At 46.5% G+C, this 18,034-nt stretch overlaps 1 protein-coding gene across 2 annotated transcripts in view; it reads right to left on the minus strand.

Moving 5' to 3' along the window:
• Positions 1-18,034, minus strand: part of LOC121552934 (serine/threonine-protein kinase MRCK beta-like) — a 123,548-nt gene that overhangs the window by 53,242 nt on the left and 52,272 nt on the right. For both annotated transcript variants that reach the window (XM_045211240.1, XM_041866041.2), the window contains exons 7-13: positions 16,890-17,090; positions 13,398-13,646; positions 12,407-12,665; positions 12,174-12,293; positions 11,682-11,815; positions 10,001-10,243; positions 5,765-5,875 (exon numbers count right to left, since the gene is read on the minus strand). In XM_045211240.1, the coding sequence (XP_045067175.1) occupies positions 5,765-5,875; positions 10,001-10,243; positions 11,682-11,815; positions 12,174-12,293; positions 12,407-12,665; positions 13,398-13,646; positions 16,890-17,090 (1,317 nt within the window). The remainder of the gene's footprint in view (positions 1-5,764; positions 5,876-10,000; positions 10,244-11,681; positions 11,816-12,173; positions 12,294-12,406; positions 12,666-13,397; positions 13,647-16,889; positions 17,091-18,034) is intronic.

Here is an 18,034-nt window from a genome sequence, read left to right on the forward strand (position 1 = left end):
GAGATATACTAGTAGAGGAGGAGATATACTAGTAGAGGAGGAGGAGATATACTAGTAGAGGAGGGTGGAGATATACTAGTAGAGGAGGGTGGAGATATACTAGTAGAGGAGGTGGAGGAGATATACTAGTAGAGGAGGAGATATACTAGTAGAGGAGGAGGAGATATACTAGTAGAGGAGGGTGGAGATATACTAGTAGAGGAGGGTGGAGATATACTAGTAGAGGAGAAGGAGATATACTAGTAGAGGAGGGTGGAGATATACTAGTAGAGGAGGAGGAGATATACTAGTAGAGGAGGGTGGAGATATACTAATAGAGGAGGGTGGAGATATACTAGTAGAGGAGGGTGGAGATATACTAGTAGAGGAGGAGGAGATATACTAGTAGAGGAGGAGGAGATATACTAGTAGAGGAGGGTGGAGATACTAGTAGAGGAGGGTGGAGATATACTAGTAGAGGAGGAGGAGGAGATATACTAGTAGAGGAGGAGATATACTAGTAGAGGAGGAGGAGATATACTAGTAGAGGAGGGTGGAGATATACTAGTAGAGGAGGGTGGAGATATACTAGTAGAGGAGGAGGAGGAGATATACTAGTAGAGGAGGAGATATACTAGTAGAGGAGGAGGAGATATACTAATAGAGGAGGAGGAGATATACTAGTAGAGGAGGAGGAGATATACTAGTAGAGGAGGAGGAGATATACTAGTAGAGGAGGGTGGAGATATACTAGTAGAGGAGGGTGGAGATATACTAGTAGAGGAGGAGGAGATATACTAGTAGAGGAGGGTGGAGATATACTAGTAGAGGAGGGTGGAGATATACTAGTAGAGGAGGAGGAGGAGATATACTAGTAGAGGAGGAGATATACTAGTAGAGGAGGAGGAGATGTACTAATAGAGGAGGAGGAGATATACTAGTAGAGGAGGAGGAGATATACTAGTAGAGGAGGAGGAGATATACTAGTAGAGGAGGGTGGAGATATACTAGTAGAGGAGGGTGGAGATATACTAGTAGAGGAGGAGGAGATATACTAGTAGAGAAAGAGGAGATATACTAGTAGAGGAGGATATATACTAATAGAGAAGGGTGGAGATATACTAGTAGAGGAGGGTGGAGAGAGGAATGGGGAGGGTGGAGATATACTAGTAGAGGAGGGTGGAGATATACTAGTAGAGGAGGGTGGAGATATACTAGTAGAGGAGGGTGGAGATATACTAGTAGAGGAGGAGGAGATATACTAGTAGAGGAGGGTGGAGATATACTAATAGAGGAGGGTGGAGATATACTAGTAGAGGAGGAGATATACTAGTAGAGGAGGAGGAGATATACTAGTAGAGGAGGGTGGAGATATACTAGTAGAGGAGGGTGGAGATATACTAGTAGAGGAGAAGGAGATATACTAGTAGAGGAGGGTGGAGATATACTAGTAGAGGAGGAGGAGATATACTAGTAGAGGAGGGTGGAGATATACTAATAGAGGAGGGTGGAGATATACTAGTAGAGGAGGGTGGAGATATACTAGTAGAGGAGGAGGAGATATACTAGTAGAGGAGGAGGAGATATACTAGTAGAGGAGGGTGGAGATATACTAGTAGAGGAGGGTGGAGATATACTAGTAGAGGAGGAGGAGGAGATATACTAGTAGAGGAGGAGATATACTAGTAGAGGAGGAGGAAATATACTAGTAGAGGAGGGTGGAGATATACTAGTAGAGGAGGGTGGAGATATACTAGTAGAGGAGGAGGAGGAGATATACTAGTAGAGGAGGAGATATACTAGTAGAGGAGGAGGAGATATACTAATAGAGGAGGAGGAGATATACTAGTAGAGGAGGAGGAGATATACTAGTAGAGGAGGAGGAGATATACTAGTAGAGGAGGGTGGAGATATACTAGTAGAGGAGGGTGGAGATATACTATTAGAGGAGGAGGAGATATACTAGTAGAGGAGGGTGGAGATATACTAGTAGAGGAGGGTGGAGATATACTAGTAGAGGAGGAGGAGGAGATATACTAGTAGAGGAGGAGATATACTAGTAGAGGAGGAGGAGATGTACTAATAGAGGAGGAGGAGATATACTAGTAGAGGAGGAGGAGATATACTAGTAGAGGAGGAGGAGATATACTAGTAGAGGAGGGTGGAGATATACTAGTAGAGGAGGGTGGAGATATACTAGTAGAGGAGGAGGAGATATACTAGTAGAGAAAGAGGAGATATACTAGTAGAGGAGGAGGATATATACTAATAGAGAAGGGTGGAGATATACTAGTAGAGGAGGGTGGAGAGAGGAATGGGGAGGGTGGAGATATACTAGTAGAGGAGGGTGGAGATATACTAGTAGAGGAGGGTGGAGATATACTAGTAGAGGAGGGTGGAGATATACTAGTAGAGGAGGAGGATATATACTAGTAGAGGAGGGTGGAGATATACTAGTAGAGGAGGAGGAGATATACTAGTAGAGGAGGAGGAGATATACTAGTAGAGGAGGAGGAGATATACTAGTAGAGGAGGGTGGAGATATACTAATAGAGGAGGGTGGAGATATACTAGTAGAGGAGGGTGGATATATACTAGTAGAGGAGGAGGAGATATACTAGTAGAGGAGGAGGAGATATACTAGTAGAGGAGGGTGGATATATACTAGTAGAGGAGGAGGAGATATACTAGTAGAGGAGGGTGGAGATATACTAGTAGAGGAGGGTGGAGATATACTAGTAGAGGAGGGTGGAGATATACTAGTAGAGGAGGGTGGAGATATACTAGTAGAGGAGGGTGGAGATATACTAGTAGAGGAGGAGGAGATATACTAGTAGAGGAGGAGGAGATATACTAGTAGAGGAGGGTGGATATATACTAGTAGAGGAGGAGGAGATATACTAGTAGAGGAGGAGGAGATATACTAGTAGAGGAGGAGGAGATATACTAGTAGAGGAGGGTGGATATACTAGTAGAGGAGGAGGAGATATACTAGTAGAGGAGGGTGGATATACTAGTAGAGGAGGAGGAGATATGCTAGTAGAGGAGGAGGAGATATACTAGTAGATGAGGGTGGAGATATACTAGTAGAGGAGGGTGGAGATATACTAGTAGAGGAGGGTGGAGATATACTAGTAGAGGAGGGTGGATATATACTAGTAGAGGAGGAGGAGATATACTAGTAGAGGAGGGTGGAGATATACTAATCGAGGAGGAGGAGATATACTAGTAGAGGAGGGTGGATATACTAGTAGAGGAGGAGGAGATATACTAGTAGAGGAGGGTGGATATATACTAGTAGAGGAGGGTGGATATATACTAGTAGAGGAGGGTGGATATATACTAGTAGAGGAGGAGGAGATATACTAGTAGAGGAGGGTGGAGATATACTAGTAGAGGAGGAGGAGATATACTAGTAGAGGAGGGTGGAGATATACTAGTAGAGGAGGAGGAGATATACTAGTAGAGGAGGAGGAGATATACTAGTAGAGGAGGGTGGAGATATACTAGTAGAGGAGGAGGAGATATACTAGTAGAGGAGGGTGGAGATATACTAGTAGAGGAGGAGGAGATATACTAGTAGAGGAGGGTGGAGATATACTAGTAGAGGAGGAGGAGATATACTAGTAGAGGAGGGTGGATATATACTAGTAGAGGAGGGTGGAGATATACTAGTAGAGGAGGGTCGATATATACTAGTAGAGGAGGAGGAGATATACTAGTAGAGGAGGAGGAGATATACTAGTAGAGGAGGAGGAGATATACTAGTAGAGGAGGGTGGATATACTAGTAGAGGAGGAGGAGATATACTAGTAGAGGAGGGTGGATATATACTAGTAGAGGAGGGTGGAGATATACTAGTAGAGGAGGAGGAGATATACTAGTAGAGGAGGGTGGAGATATACTAGTAGAGGAGGGTGGAGATATACTAGTAGAGGAGGAGGAGATATACTAGTAGAGGAGGGTGGAGATATACTAGTAGAGGAGGGTGGAGATATACTAGTAGAGGAGGAGGAGATATACTAGTAGAGGAGGAGGAGATATACTAGTAGAGGAGGGTGGAGATATACTAGTAGAGGAGGGTGGAGATATACTAGTAGAGGAGGGTGGAGATATACTAGTAGAGGAGGGTGGAGAGAGGAATGGGGAGGGTGGAGATATACTAGTAGAGGAGGGTGGAGATATACTAGTAGAGGAGGGTGGAGACATACTAGTAGAGAAAGAGGAGATATACTAGTAGAGGAGGAGGAGATATACTAATAGAGAAGGGTGGAGATATACTAGTAGAGGAGGGTGGAGAGAGGAATGGGGAGGGTGGAGATATACTCGTAGAGGAGGGTGGATATATACTAGTAGAGGAGGGTGGAGATATACTAGTAGAGGAGGGTGGAGATATACTAGTAGAGGAGGAGGAGATATACTAGTAGAGGAGGGTGGAGATATACTAGTAGAGGAGGAGGAGATATACTAGTAGAGGAGGAGGAGATATACTAGTAGAGGAGGAGGAGATATACTAGTAGAGGAGGAGGAGATATACTAGTAGAGGAGGGTGGAGATATACTAATAGAGGAGGGTGGAGATATACTAGTAGAGGAGGGTGGATATATACTAGTAGAGGAGGGTGGAGATATACTAGTAGAGGAGGGAGGAGATATACTAGTAGAGGAGGGTGGATATATACTAGTAGAGGAGGGTGGATATATACTAGTAGAGGAGGGTGGAGATATACTAGTAGAGGAGGAGGAGATATAGTAGTAGAGGAGGAGGAGATATACTAGTAGAGGAGGGTGGCGATATACTAGTAGAGGAGGAGGAGATATACTAGTAGAGGAGGGTGGAGATATACTAGTAGAGGAGGAGGAGATATACTAGTAGAGGAGGAGGAGATATACTAGTAGAGGAGGGTGGAGATATACTAGTAGAGGAGGAGGAGATATACTAGTAGAGGAGGGTGGATATATACTAGTAGAGGAGGAGGAGATATACTAGTAGAGGAGGGTGGAGATATACTAGTAGAGGAGGAGGAGATATACTAGTAGAGGAGGAGGAGATATACTAGTAGAGGAGGAGATATACTAGTAGAGGAGGAGGAGATATACTAGTAGAGGAGGAGGAGATATACTAGTAGAGGAGGAGGAGATATACTAGTAGAGGAGGAGGAGATATACTAGTAGAGGAGGAGGAGATATACTAGTAGAGGAGGGTGGAGATATACTAGTAGAGGAGGGTGGAGATATACTAGTAGAGGAGGGTGGAGATATACTAGTAGAGGAGGGTGGATATATACTAGTAGAGGAGGAGGAGATATACTAGTAGAGGAGGGTGGAGATATACTAGTAGAGGAGGAGGAGATATACTAGTAGAGGAGGAGGAGATATACTAGTAGAGGAGGGTGGAGATATACTAGTAGAGGAGGGTGGAGATATACTAGTAGAGGAGGGTGGAGATATACTAGTAGAGGAGGGTGGAGAGAGGAAAGAGGAGGATGAAGATTAGAAAGGTGAATGAGGAGGGTGTAGAGAAGAGAGGAGGATGAGCGGAGAGAAGAGAGGAAGATGGGAGAGGAGAGAGGAGGGTGGAGAGAAGAGTGGAAGATGGAGAAAGGAGAGAAGAAGATGGAGAAAGGAGAGAAGAGAGGAGGATGGAGAGAGGAGAGGATGGAGAGAGGTAGAGGAGGATACAGAGGGGAGAGGAGACAGGTAGAGGACGATGGAGAGGGGAGAGGAGAGAGAACTGGAAGATGAGTAGGAAAGTAGTGTGTTTGTGTGTGTGTGTGACCTCTGACCTTGAGGGTCTCAAGCTCCATCTCCAGCTGTTTAGAATAGACCTCGCTGTGCTCGCGCAGCTTTCGCTCCTTAGACGCCTCCGCCTTGGCATCCTCCAACTGGGCCTCCAACTAAGACAAAACACGTGGACACAAAGCAGAGGTTAACATCACACACACTACAGTTTCCTATCCCTTTACCAGAATAGATTGACCCATACATATAACACGTTCTCTCTCTCAAACACAAACATTCATGAGCATGTATTGTGTCAATGTGTGTACTGCCATTATGCGTTCCAGTATTGCGTATATGAATTAACAGTGTTGGGGGGTGGTGAGGAGATGACATAGGCTTATCACCCTGCCACCATTGACCCCCTCTCTTTTCCTTTACAAAAGTCCCCACCCCTGGCCCCATGCACTTTAGCTGGGGTCACCAACAACCATCTGGACCCTGTTAGCGCTTAGCTCTGGGGAAGGATAGAGGAGGGTGTGGGGTTGTAGGCCTAGGGTGCATCTCAATAGTCTAAAGTGGCCTCCATTGCTTGTCTCCTCTCCCTAATTTGCACTAATCTGAACACTAGGGCTAGGTAAAAACAATATGGAGAACGCCTACTAGGAATTTGTGTTCAACTGCCTAGTTCTCCAATGTCAGTGCAGGTGGAGGAAAGGACACTACTTTTAGACTACTGAGATGCAGCCCTGGCTTGTTTTGGCTGTGTGTGTTGTGTTTCCTCACCCCTAAGGGGAGCTGTTGAGGACACCCCAAGCAGCGCATTCCTCTGTCGCCAATGCAGACAGCACAAGACAGGCGAGGCCCTCAAGGGAATACTGGCATTCAGATTGAGAAATGAATGAATAGATAACAAGCCGATGATAAAGAGTGGTTGTTTTGTGCTTTCTGAATGACAGGAGAAGCCGTGGCACCAGAACTGGTTGTGTGTTGAGGTTGAAAGTCTGGTATTGTTGTACATACAGTTGAAGACGGAAGTTTACATACACCTTAGCAAAATACATTTAAACTCTGTTTTTCACAATTCCTGACATTTAATCCTAGTAAGAATTCCCTGTCTTAGGTCAGTTAGGATCACCACTTTATTTTAAGAATGTGACATTTCAGAATAATAGTAGAGAGAATGATTTATTTCAGCTTTTATTTCTTTCATCACATTCCCAGTGGGTCAGAAGTTTACATACACTCAATTAGTATTTGGTAGCATTGCCTTTAAATTGTTTAACTTGGGTCAAAAGCGTCGGGTAGCCTTCCACAAGCTTCCCACAATAAATTGGGTGAATATTGGCCCATTCCTCCTGACAGAGCTGGTGTAACTGAGTCAGGTTTGTAGGCCTCCTTGCTCGTACACGCTTTTTCAGTTCTGCCCACACATTTTCTATAGGATTGAGGTCAGGGCTTTGTGATGGCCACTCCAATACCTTGACTTTGTTGTCCTTAAGCCATTTTGCCACAACTTTGGAAGTATGCTTGGGGTCATTGTCCATTTGGAAGACCCATTTGCGACCAAGCTTTAACTTCCTAACTGATGTCTTGAGATGTTGCTTCAATATATCCACATCATTTTCCTTCCTCATGATGCCATCTATTTTGTGAAGTGCACCAGTCCCTCCTGCAGCAAAGCACCCTCACAGCATGATGCTGCCACCCCCGTGCTTCACGGTTGGGATGGTGTTCTTCGGCTTGCAAGCGTCCCCCTTTTTCCTCCAAACATAACGATGGTCATTATGGCCAAACAGTTCTATTTTTGTTTAATCAGACCAGAGGACATTTCCCCAAAAAGTACTATCTTTGTCCCCATGTGCAGGTGCAAACCGTAGTCTGGCTTTTTTATGGCAGTTTTGGAGCAGTGGCTTCTTCCTTGCTGCGCGGCCTTTCAGGTTATGTCAATATAGGATTCGTTTTACTGTGGATATAGATACCTTTGTATCCGTTTCCTCCAGCATCTTCACAAGGTCAATTGCTGTTGTTCTGGGATTGATTTGCACTTTTCACACCAAAGTACGTTCATCTCTAGGAGACAGAACGCGTCTCCTTCCTGAGCAGTATGACGGCCGCGTGGTTCCATGGTATTCATACTTAATGGAAACTGGTATTCATACTTATTGGAAACTGCGCCCAAGGATGAAACAGAATTTGTTTTCTGAGGTCTTGGCTGATTTCTTTTGATTTTCCCATGATGTCAAGCAAAGAGGCACTGAGTTTGAAGGTAGGCCTTGAAATACATCCACAGGTACACCTCCAATTTCTCAAATGATGTCAATTAGCCTATCAGAAGCTTCTAAAGCCATGACATCATTTTCTGGAATTTTCCAAGCTGTTTAAAGTCAACTTAGTGCATGTAAACTTCTGACCCACTGGAATTGTGATAAAGTGAATTATAAGTTAAATAATCTGTCTGTAAACAATTATTATGTGTGTCATGCACAAAGTAGATGTCCTAACTGACTTGCCAAAACTATAGTTTGTTAACAAGACATTTGTGGAGTGGCTGAAAAATGAGTTTTAATGACTCCAACCTAAGTGTATGTAAACTTCCGACTTCAACAATACATAGACATACATTTTGTACGTTTGCCCACTGACCAAGACATGATCAGTCTATAATTTTAATGGTAGGTTTATTTGAACAGTGAGAGACAGAAAAATCCAGAAAATTGCATGTCAAAAATGTTATAAATTCATTTGCATTTTAATGAGGGAAATAAGTATTTGACCCCTCTGCAAAACATGACTTAGTACTTGGTGGCAAAACCCTTGTTGGCAATCACAGAGGTCAGACGTTTCTTGTAGCTGGCCACCAGGTTTGCACACATCTCAGGAGGGATTTTGTCCCACTCCTCTTTGCAGATCTTCTCCAAGTCATTAAGGTTTCGAGGCTGACGTTTGGCAACTCAAACCTTCAGCTCCCTCCACAGATTTTCTATGGGATTAAGGTCTGGAGACTGGCTAGGCCACTCCAGGACCTTAATGTGCTTCTTCTTGAGCCACTCCTTTGTTGCCTTGGCCGTGTGTTTTGGGTCATTGTCATGCTGGAATACCCATCCATGACCCATTTTCAATGCCCTGGCTGAGGGAAGGAGGTTCTCAACCAAGATTTGACGGTACATGGCCCCGTCCATCGTCCCTTTGATGCGGTGACGTTGTCCTGTCCCCTTAGCAGAAAAACACCCCCAAAGCATAATGTTTCCACCTCCATGTTTGACGGTGGGGATGGTGTTCTTGGGGTCATAGGCAGCATTCCTCCTCCTCCAAAAACGGCGAGTTGAGTTGATGCCAAAGAGCTCCATTTTGGTCTCATCTGACCACAACACTTTCACCTAGTTCTCCTCTGAATCATTCAGATGTTCATTGGCAAACTTCAGACGGGTCTGTATATGTGCTTTCTTGAGCAGGGGGACCTTGTGGGCGCTGCAGGATTTCAGTCCTTCACGGCGTAGTGTGTTACCAATTGTTTTCTTGGTGACTATGGTCACAGCTGCCTTGAGATCATTGACAAGATCCTCCCGTGTAGTTCTGGGCTGATTCCTCACCGTTCTCATGATCATTGCAACTCCACGAGGTGAGATCTTGCATGGAGCCCCAGGCCGAAGGAGATTGACAGGTCTTTTGTGTTTCTTCCATTTGCAAATAATCGCACCAACTGTTGTCACCTTCTCACCAAGCTGCTTGGCGATGGTCTTGTAGCCCATTCCAGCCTTGTGTAGGTCTACTATCTTGTCCCTGACATCCTTGGAGAGCTCTTTGGTCTTGGCCATGGTGGAGAGTTTGGAATCTGATTGATTGATTGCTTCTGTGGACTGGTGTCTTTTATACAGGTAACAAGCTGAGATTAGGAGCACTCCCTTTAAGAGTGTGCTCCTAATCTCAGCTCGATACCTGTATAAAAGACACCTGGGAGCCAGAAATCTTTCTGATTGAGAGGGGGTCAAATACTTATTTCCCTCATTAAAATGCAAATCAATTTATAACATTTTCTACATGCGTTTTTCTGGATTTTTTTGTTGTTATTCTGTCTCTCACTGTTCAAATAAACCTACCATTAAAATTATAGACTGATCATTTCTTTGTCAGTGGGCAAACGTACAAAATCAGCAGGGAATCAAATACTTTTTTCCCCTCACTGTACATAGACATACAGGCAGGCACACACACACACACACACACACATAATAATACACATATGCCCTCATCACAGAAAGCTAAACGCTACGCTCTGCTAGTCAACTTTTACAACTCACCTCCTTGCGGGCCTTCTCGGTCTTGCGGATGTCCTGGCGCATGGCGTCCACCTTCTGCACAGCAGCGTCCATCTCCTCCTCCTTGTCGCGGAGCTGGCGCGAGAGGCGCTGCTTGGTGGAGCGCAGCTCGGCCATGCGCTCGCTCAGCTCAGAGAACTCCTGCAGGGCCAGTTTCCGCTGGCTGTGGGCCTCCTTCAGCTCCTTGGTCTGGGACTTGAGGCGCTCCAGGGACTCCACCAGTTGCTGTTGGGGGAGGGAAGGAGAGGGAGGTGGGGAGAGAGAGGGAGGGGGGGAGAGAGGGAAGGAGAGAGAGGTGGGGAGAGAGAGGGGGGGGCAAGCGAGATGGAGTAATGGAGAGAGAGAGAAAAAAGAGTTGGGAGAGAGAAAGAGGGAGGGTGAGGGAGGGAGGAAGGGTGAGGGAGGGAGGGGGTAAGGGAGGGAGAGAGAGAGCAGCAAAATAAAAGAGAGCAGAGGAGGCACGATAGATGGGGAGAGGGAAAGAGCCAGACAGAATGACAGGCGTGGAGATGAAAATGAAAGGGAGAGAGAACGTGTGTGAGAGAAAGGAGGACAGCAAGAGTGACAGAAAGAGAGGAGGGGAGGAGGGAGGAATGAGGAGAGAAAGAAAAGAAAACAATCAGTGAACCACCAATCAGTGAACCACCAATCAGTGAACCACCAATCAGTGAACCACCAATCAGTGAACCACCAATCAGTGAACCACCAATCAGTGAACCACCAATCAGTGAACCACCAATTATAAACTTGACTTCCACTATAAAAGTACACAGAGAATTAGCCACAACCAATTGTATCACACATTAAAAAAAAACTAAAAAAGGAAATCCTACCTATTTCAACATGAAATACATTTTCTCCAGCACCACCCCAACATGTGAAAATTGTGAGTTTCTATGGCCGTGTCCGAGAGCATCAAATCCTTGATGCATTGTGGGTAAATGGTGACCGACTGACTGCTCTACAAGTAATAATGAGTTGTTGTTTATGATGCAAGGTGATTTGCATATCAGTCAAACAAGCCCTATGTTGTGAAGTAAAAAAGGTACCAGTATTTCTGATGACATCATATGGTATGCGTCATGAGATTTGAACCAACTATAAGCAGGCAAAGGCTAGTATAGTCAACTAGACACAAACACTACCCCAGGGTAAGGGAAGAGGATGGGGTCAAATAGTTTTGCTAATGGAATTAGACAAAAATGTGGTGCGTCTGTCCAGAATACTGACTCCAGCTAACCCATGACATGACGGAATTTAATCGGAAGAAAAAGCTCCCAGTGTTTACACACCGTGGCAATCTAATGATCTGAGGATATTAGGTTAGGGTGGGTGGGTGGGTGGGTGTTCTGTTTTCACGTCAGATAAAATGAGACTTAACACAGAGAGACGTCCTCTTTGCAGCGAATAGGCAACTGTGAACAACATTGGTCCTTGAGAACTACAGTGTGCCCTGTGAATCATGTCAGCTCTAGTTAATGCATTCACCTGACTGAATACACCCCTGAGTCGTATTCACTGGACAACAAACAGAAGGAAGCACACCGAAACAGTAAAGGACTGCCAGAACTTCTCCAATAACAAACGCTTGTTTTCATTTTCCTACGATGTGCACTAATTAGTACAATCCTGGAGTAGGGGGAGGGGGGAGAGGGAGTGTTACCTTGTGGATCTCCTCCTTCTCCTGTCTCAGGGCTTTGACCTGCTTGTCCAGGGCCTTCAGCTTGGAGGAGGAGCTCTCGTAGTCCTGCCGCAGTGTCACCGCCTCCTCCAGCTGGTGCTCCAGCCTATCAGAGTCTGAGAAAGGGAGGGACTTCCTGGTTAGCGGGACGGTGATATGTACTTGTGCTGCGCTAGAACAGACCCAAAAGTACAAACTATGTGTTCGACCCAGGCCTGGTTTAAATGATCTGTGTGTTTGACTCAGGCCTGGTTTAAATGATCTGTGTGTCCGACTCAGGCCTGGTTTAAATGATCTGTGTGTCCGACTCAGGCCTGGTTTAAATGATCTGTGTGTTTGACTCAGGCCTGGTTTAAATGCACAGACAGTATTTGACCTGTGTGTACGACCCAGGCCTGGTTTAAATGCCCAGACAGTGTTGGGTTGCCAGATGAGCTTTGCGTTGTCAGATTGGGTTGCACAGAGAGCACTGACCTGCCAGTTTCTTCTTGAGCCGGTCGATCTCCTCGTTGAGCTTCTTCATCTCCTTGTCTCGGCCCAGGGTGCTGGCCCCGCGGCCCGGCCCGTGGAGAGACTGCACCGCTTGGGTGGACTCTGGAGGGGCAACACACAGGTTAAGGGTCAGAGGTCATGTCCACATTTACGCTCAGGGTCATACAGGGTGTTTCTGTGTGTCTCCCTTTGTGCTCTACCGCCCCCTAGCTCACCCTGCAGCTTGCGGTTCAGCTCCTGCTTCTCCTGCTCCAGCCGACGGATCCTCCTCTCGAAGGCCTCCACCTCCAGCCCCCCCTCCTGGTCCGGTGGAACCCCCTCACCTCCGCCCCCCTCCTGGGAGCTCCCATCGGACAGGCCAGCCCTGTTGACGCTACCGCGGTCCGAGAAGCAGCTGTCCGTGGTGTAGGTGAAGCCTACGAAGGGCAGGTGCTGTCCGGTGAAGCCGCTGTGTGTGACTGGAGGAGCAATGTCCTGTTGGGTGAGAGACACAGACAGAGAGAGGGTGAGAGAGACACAGACAGAGAGAGGGTGAGAGAGACACAGACAGAGAGAGGGTGAGAGAGAGAGAGAGAGAGAGAGAGAGAGAGAGAGAGAGAGAGAGAGAGAGAGAGAGAGAGAGAGAGAGAGAGAGAGAGAGAGAGAGAGAGAGAGAGAGAGAGAGAGAGAGAGAGAGAGAGAGAGAGAGAGAGAGAGAGAGAGAGAGAGAGAGAGAGAGACACAGAGACACAGAGACACAGAGACACAGAGACACAGAGACACAGAGACACAGAGACACAGAGACAGAGAGACAGAGAGACAGAGAGAGAGAGAGAGAGAGAGAGAGAGAGAGAGAGAGAGAGAGAGAGAGAGAGAGAGTCAGATTGGTTAGAGTCAAACAGCTAAACAGACCAAGAGAACAGCCAAGTAAAATTTTTTACAACTGTAAACACCAGTTAGCTCTGGGCTCTTCAAAAAATAAAAACAGCAGTATTTTGATTCTCGATGGCTGGAAGTTGAATAGTCAGCATTTGCTAGCTGGTTTCCAGGTAGTGTTGGCAAGCTAGCTAGTTTCTAGATAGCTATCTAGCTGATCGGTTTCTAATTAGTGTTTGCTAGCTAGCTCGTTTCCAGTTAGCGAGCTAGCTCGTTTCCAATTAATGTTAACAAGCTAACTCAAGTCCAGTTAACATTAGCTAGCTAGCTTGTTTTCCCCAATCCACCCACCGGGTTTTTAAGAATATCGTCGTCCACATCAAAGTTGGAGGTGTCAGATGGGGAGCTGACGTCGGGGATGTAGGGCGCCTCAGTGGAGCGGATGTGTTCCCAGTCGATGCCGGCGAAGAAGGGATGGTCCTTGAAGTCGCCGATGCCATTCTGGCCCAGGCGACGCTCGCGGCCGCAGATTAGGCGCGAGATCAGGTCCTTGGCGTCCTCCGACACATCGCAGATGTTTGAGGGGAACTGGAAACGCTCCTGTGAGAGAGTGGGGGGAGAGAGGGAGGAGAGAGGGAGGGAGGAGAGGAAGAGGAGGATGAGAATGTGAATTTAAAAGCTCCTTCATTGGGTCATTAGCATACATTACACAAACATTAAACATCACATTTCCTCCCCAACACACACACACCAGCTAAATAATCAGGTGGAGAGAGAGAGAGAGAGAGAGAGAGAGAGAGAGAGAGAGAGAGAGAGAGAGAGAGAGAGAGAGAGAGAGAGAGAGAGAGAGAGAGAGAGAGAGAGAGAGAGAGAGAGAGAGAGAGAGAGAGAGAGAGAGAGAGAGAGAGAGAGAGAGAGAGTGAGAGACGGGGGTGGAGAGAGCGAGAGACGGGGGTGGAGAGAGAGCGAGACGGGGTGGAGAGAGAGAGCAAGACTGGGGTGGAGAGAGCGAGAGACGGGGGTGGAGAGAGCGAGAGAGACGGGGGTGGAGAGAGCGGGAGACGGGGGTGGAGTGAGCGAGAGACGGGGTGAGAGAGAGAGCGACGGGGTGGAGAGAGAGAGCGACGGGGTGGAGAGAGAGAGCGACGGGGGTGGAGAGAGAGAGCGACGGGGGTGGAGAGAGAGAGCGACGGGGGTGGAGAGAGAGAGCGACGGGGGTGGAGAGAGAGAGCGACGGGGGTGGAGAGAGAGCGACGGGGGTGGAGAGAGAGAGCGACGGGGGTGGAGAGAGAGAGCGACGGGGTGGAGAGAGAGCGACGGGGTGGAGAGAGAGAGCGACGGGGTGGAGAGAGAGAGCGACGGGGGTGGAGAGAGAGAGACGGGGGTGGAGAGAGAGAGACGGGGGTGAGAGAGAGAGACGGGGGTGAGAGAGAGAGAGACGGGGGTGGAGAGAGAGAGACGGGGGTGGAGAGAGAGAGACGGGGTGGAGAGAGAGAGACGGGGGTGGAGAGAGAGAGACCGGGGTGGAGAGAGAGAGAAAGACGGGGGTGGAGAGAGAGAGAAAGGCGGGGGGGGAGAGAGAGAGAAAGACGGGGGTGGAGAGAGAGAGAGAGACGGGGATTTGAGAGACCGAGACAGGGATTTGAGAGACCGAGACGGGGATTTGAGAGACCGAGACGGGGATTTGAGAGACCGAGACGGGGGTTTGACAGAGAGAACGGGGGGGAGTAAAAGAGCACAGAACAAGGGATAGCTGAGAATGAGACAGAACCAGAGACAGGGAGACCGTGTTAGATAATGCATAACAAGCTCCAGTTTAGATAGTGACAGAGACTTTGATGAAAATAGCTGCTAGAAAGTAGGCTAGTGTTTCAGGAACTGGGCCCTTGAGGGGGGCATTAACCTGGATAGCTTCAGGAAATAATCACACTGTGTAAGTGGCCAACTTGTTAATAACACACACCAGTACCTACACTATCAAACAATCACAAACATTTGGAACAGGCAACACAAGTCTACACGCGTTGTATTCGTCGCATGTGACAAATACAATTTTATTTTATTTGACTGAAGGGCATCAAATCAACAGACTTACAGTGACATATACACTACATATACAAAAGTATGTGGACACCCCTTCAAATTAGCCGATTTGGCTATTTCAGCCACACCCGTTGCTGACAGGTGTATAAAATTGAGCACACGGCCATGCAATCTCCATAGACAAACATTGACGGTTGAATGGTCTTACTGAAGAGCTCAGTGACTTTCAACGTGGCACCGTCATGCCACCTTTCCAACAAGTCAGTTCGTCAAATTTTTGCCCTGCTAGAGGTGCCCCGGTCAACTGCAAGTGCTGTTATTGTGAGGTGAAAACATCTAGGAGCAACAATGGCTCAGGTGCGAAGTGGTAGACCACACAAGCTCACAGAACAGGACCGCCAAGTACTGAACCGCGTATTGCATAAAAATAGTCTGTCCTCGGTTGTAACACTCACTGCCGAGTTCCAAACTGCCTCTGGAAGCAACGTCAGCACAATAACTTTTGATCGGGAGCTTCATGAAATGGGTTTCCATGGCCGAACAGCCGCATGCAAGCTCAAGATCACCATACACGAATCTGGGTTTGGCAGATGCCAGGAGAACGCTATCTGCCCTAAAGTTTGGTGGAGGAGGAATAATGGTCTGGGGCTGTTTTTCATGGTTCGAGCTAGGCCGCTTAGTTTCAGTGAAGGGAAATCTTAATGCTACAGCATACAATGATATTCTAGACGATTCTGTGCTTCAAACTTTGTGGCAACCGTTTGGGGAAGGCCCTTTCCTGTTTCAGCATGACAATGCCCCCATGCACAAAGCGAGGTCCATACAGAAATGGTTTGTCGAGATCGGTGTGGAAGAACTTGACTGCCATGCACAGAATCCTGACCTCAACTCCATCAAACACCTCCGGGATTAATTGGAACACAGACTGCGAGCAAGGCCTTATCGCCCAACATCAGTGCCCAACCTCACGAATGCTCTGGTGGCTGAATGGAAGCAAGTCCCCGCAGCAATGTTCCAACATCTAGTGGAAAGCCTTCCCAGAAGAGAGGAGTCTGTTATAGCAGTAAAGGGGGGGACTAACTCCATATTAATGCCCATGATTTTGGAATGAGATGTTCGACGAGCAGGTGTCCACGTACTTTTGGTCATGGAGTGTATCTTGAAGTAAACAATCCAGTAAACATGATCAACTATTTAAACCGATTAATAATCCAAAGGTTTGTTATATTTAATAAGTGTAGCATATACTTAACTGTGAAATACTGTACATTTGAAAGCAAACAATCAATAAATCATTATACAAAATCATTAATTATTAAAATGTTTGGAATATGTAGCACTTAATGCTGGCCCATAGATTTGGTATAGGCTAGCTCTTCTAGTTCTTTTGAGTCTGAAGATTGTTTTCAGTTTGCGGAGCATTTCTTCTTTTGGAATGCATAATAGAATATATTAGCAACGACTTGCTTGTTACCAAGGCAGTTTGGATGCTGATGCTAAATCCCCTACATCTACATTGATGCAAGCTAGGCACTAAGGACCCCCTGGCTTTGTTCTGCCTCAGAGATACGCTACATGCTTGTCCATACACCAGGACCTAAGATCAGATTTCACTACCCATACCTGTGGCTAGTGGCTCTCTCTTCCAAGACATCCTATCCTTGTTTCCTTTCCTTGATGACTACTGTTTTCATGAATGGACGCTAATTTTAAAAATGGTAGACTTTTAAAGACTCCACTTTCCCCTCACCATGTTGTCGCCACAACCTAAAACTTGGCCGCCAGTTTCCTCAGGTTTACCTCGTGGTTCATGATCTTGCCGTAGGTCTCCACCAGTGACTCGGCATAGAAGGGTGTCTCCCCGTAGAGCATCTCGTACATACAGACGCCCAGGGACCACCAGTCACACTCTGGACCGTACTTCCCCATGCCGTCCTCCATGGCCTGCAGGATCTCAGGGGAAATGTAGTCCGGAGTGCCTACAGCCACAGACGACTGGACCTGGAAGAGGGAAGAGTGAGGTTGGAACAACAAAATCAGAGTAAAGTGAACTCAGAGAAACGTTATTTTACATTGTCCATGTAAAAAAGCCCAACTCCAATCAAATTATATTGTCACATGCTTGGTAAACAACAGGTGTAGACTAACAGTTACTGACGGTCCCTTCCCAACAATGCAGAGAGGGAAAAAATTGAAATAGTAGAAAAACAATAGATTTATTTTTTTGAAAATAATAACACGAGGAATACACAGAACAATAATAACTGTGGCATAAGGTGTTTTCAGAATAAGAGTATTAACTTATTAAAAACAGATTGAGTTTGCTTTGACCTGGATTCAAATACTTTGAGCCTTTGCTCTAGCCTGTATACAGTGTCAGATGGGCGGGGTTTGCAGTTTTGAGACTATTCTATTGGTCCATTAAGCCAGGCAAGCTCAATCAAGCACAGATAAAGTATTTCAAATAGTATTTGAACCCAGGTCTGTAGATGAGGGATATAGTGAATCTTGCTTTACTCCCCTTAGGCATTCAATCACTTCATCAAATTCTAAAAGTTGGGCTACACATTTGACATCACTTTCAGACCCCTTTCACTAAACCTCAGACGAAAAGTCATTTTCTTTCACACAAACACCTGAGTAGTACAAGGGGCTCTGTGGTAGAATCACCGAGCGACGAAAAATCGGGAGCAAAAAATTAAACCAAAACTTAGCATGAGAGAGCAGAAAATGAGTGGGGCCGTAAAGTTATTCAATAAAACAGTGTGACCCCTCTATTAATTCCTTTACGCCATACTATAAAAACCATTAGGATCTAGGAGAGCCCTTGACTGCATCGCAAATGGCACCCTATTTTCTATACAGTGCACTACTTTTGACCGGAGCCCTATGCGCCCTGGTCAAAAATAGAAAAGTAGTGCACTGAAGTGAACAGGGTGCCATTT

The sequence above is a fragment of the Coregonus clupeaformis genome, chromosome 36 (genome assembly GCF_020615455.1).
Source record: "Coregonus clupeaformis isolate EN_2021a chromosome 36, ASM2061545v1, whole genome shotgun sequence".
NCBI lineage: Eukaryota > Metazoa > Chordata > Actinopteri > Salmoniformes > Salmonidae > Coregonus > Coregonus clupeaformis.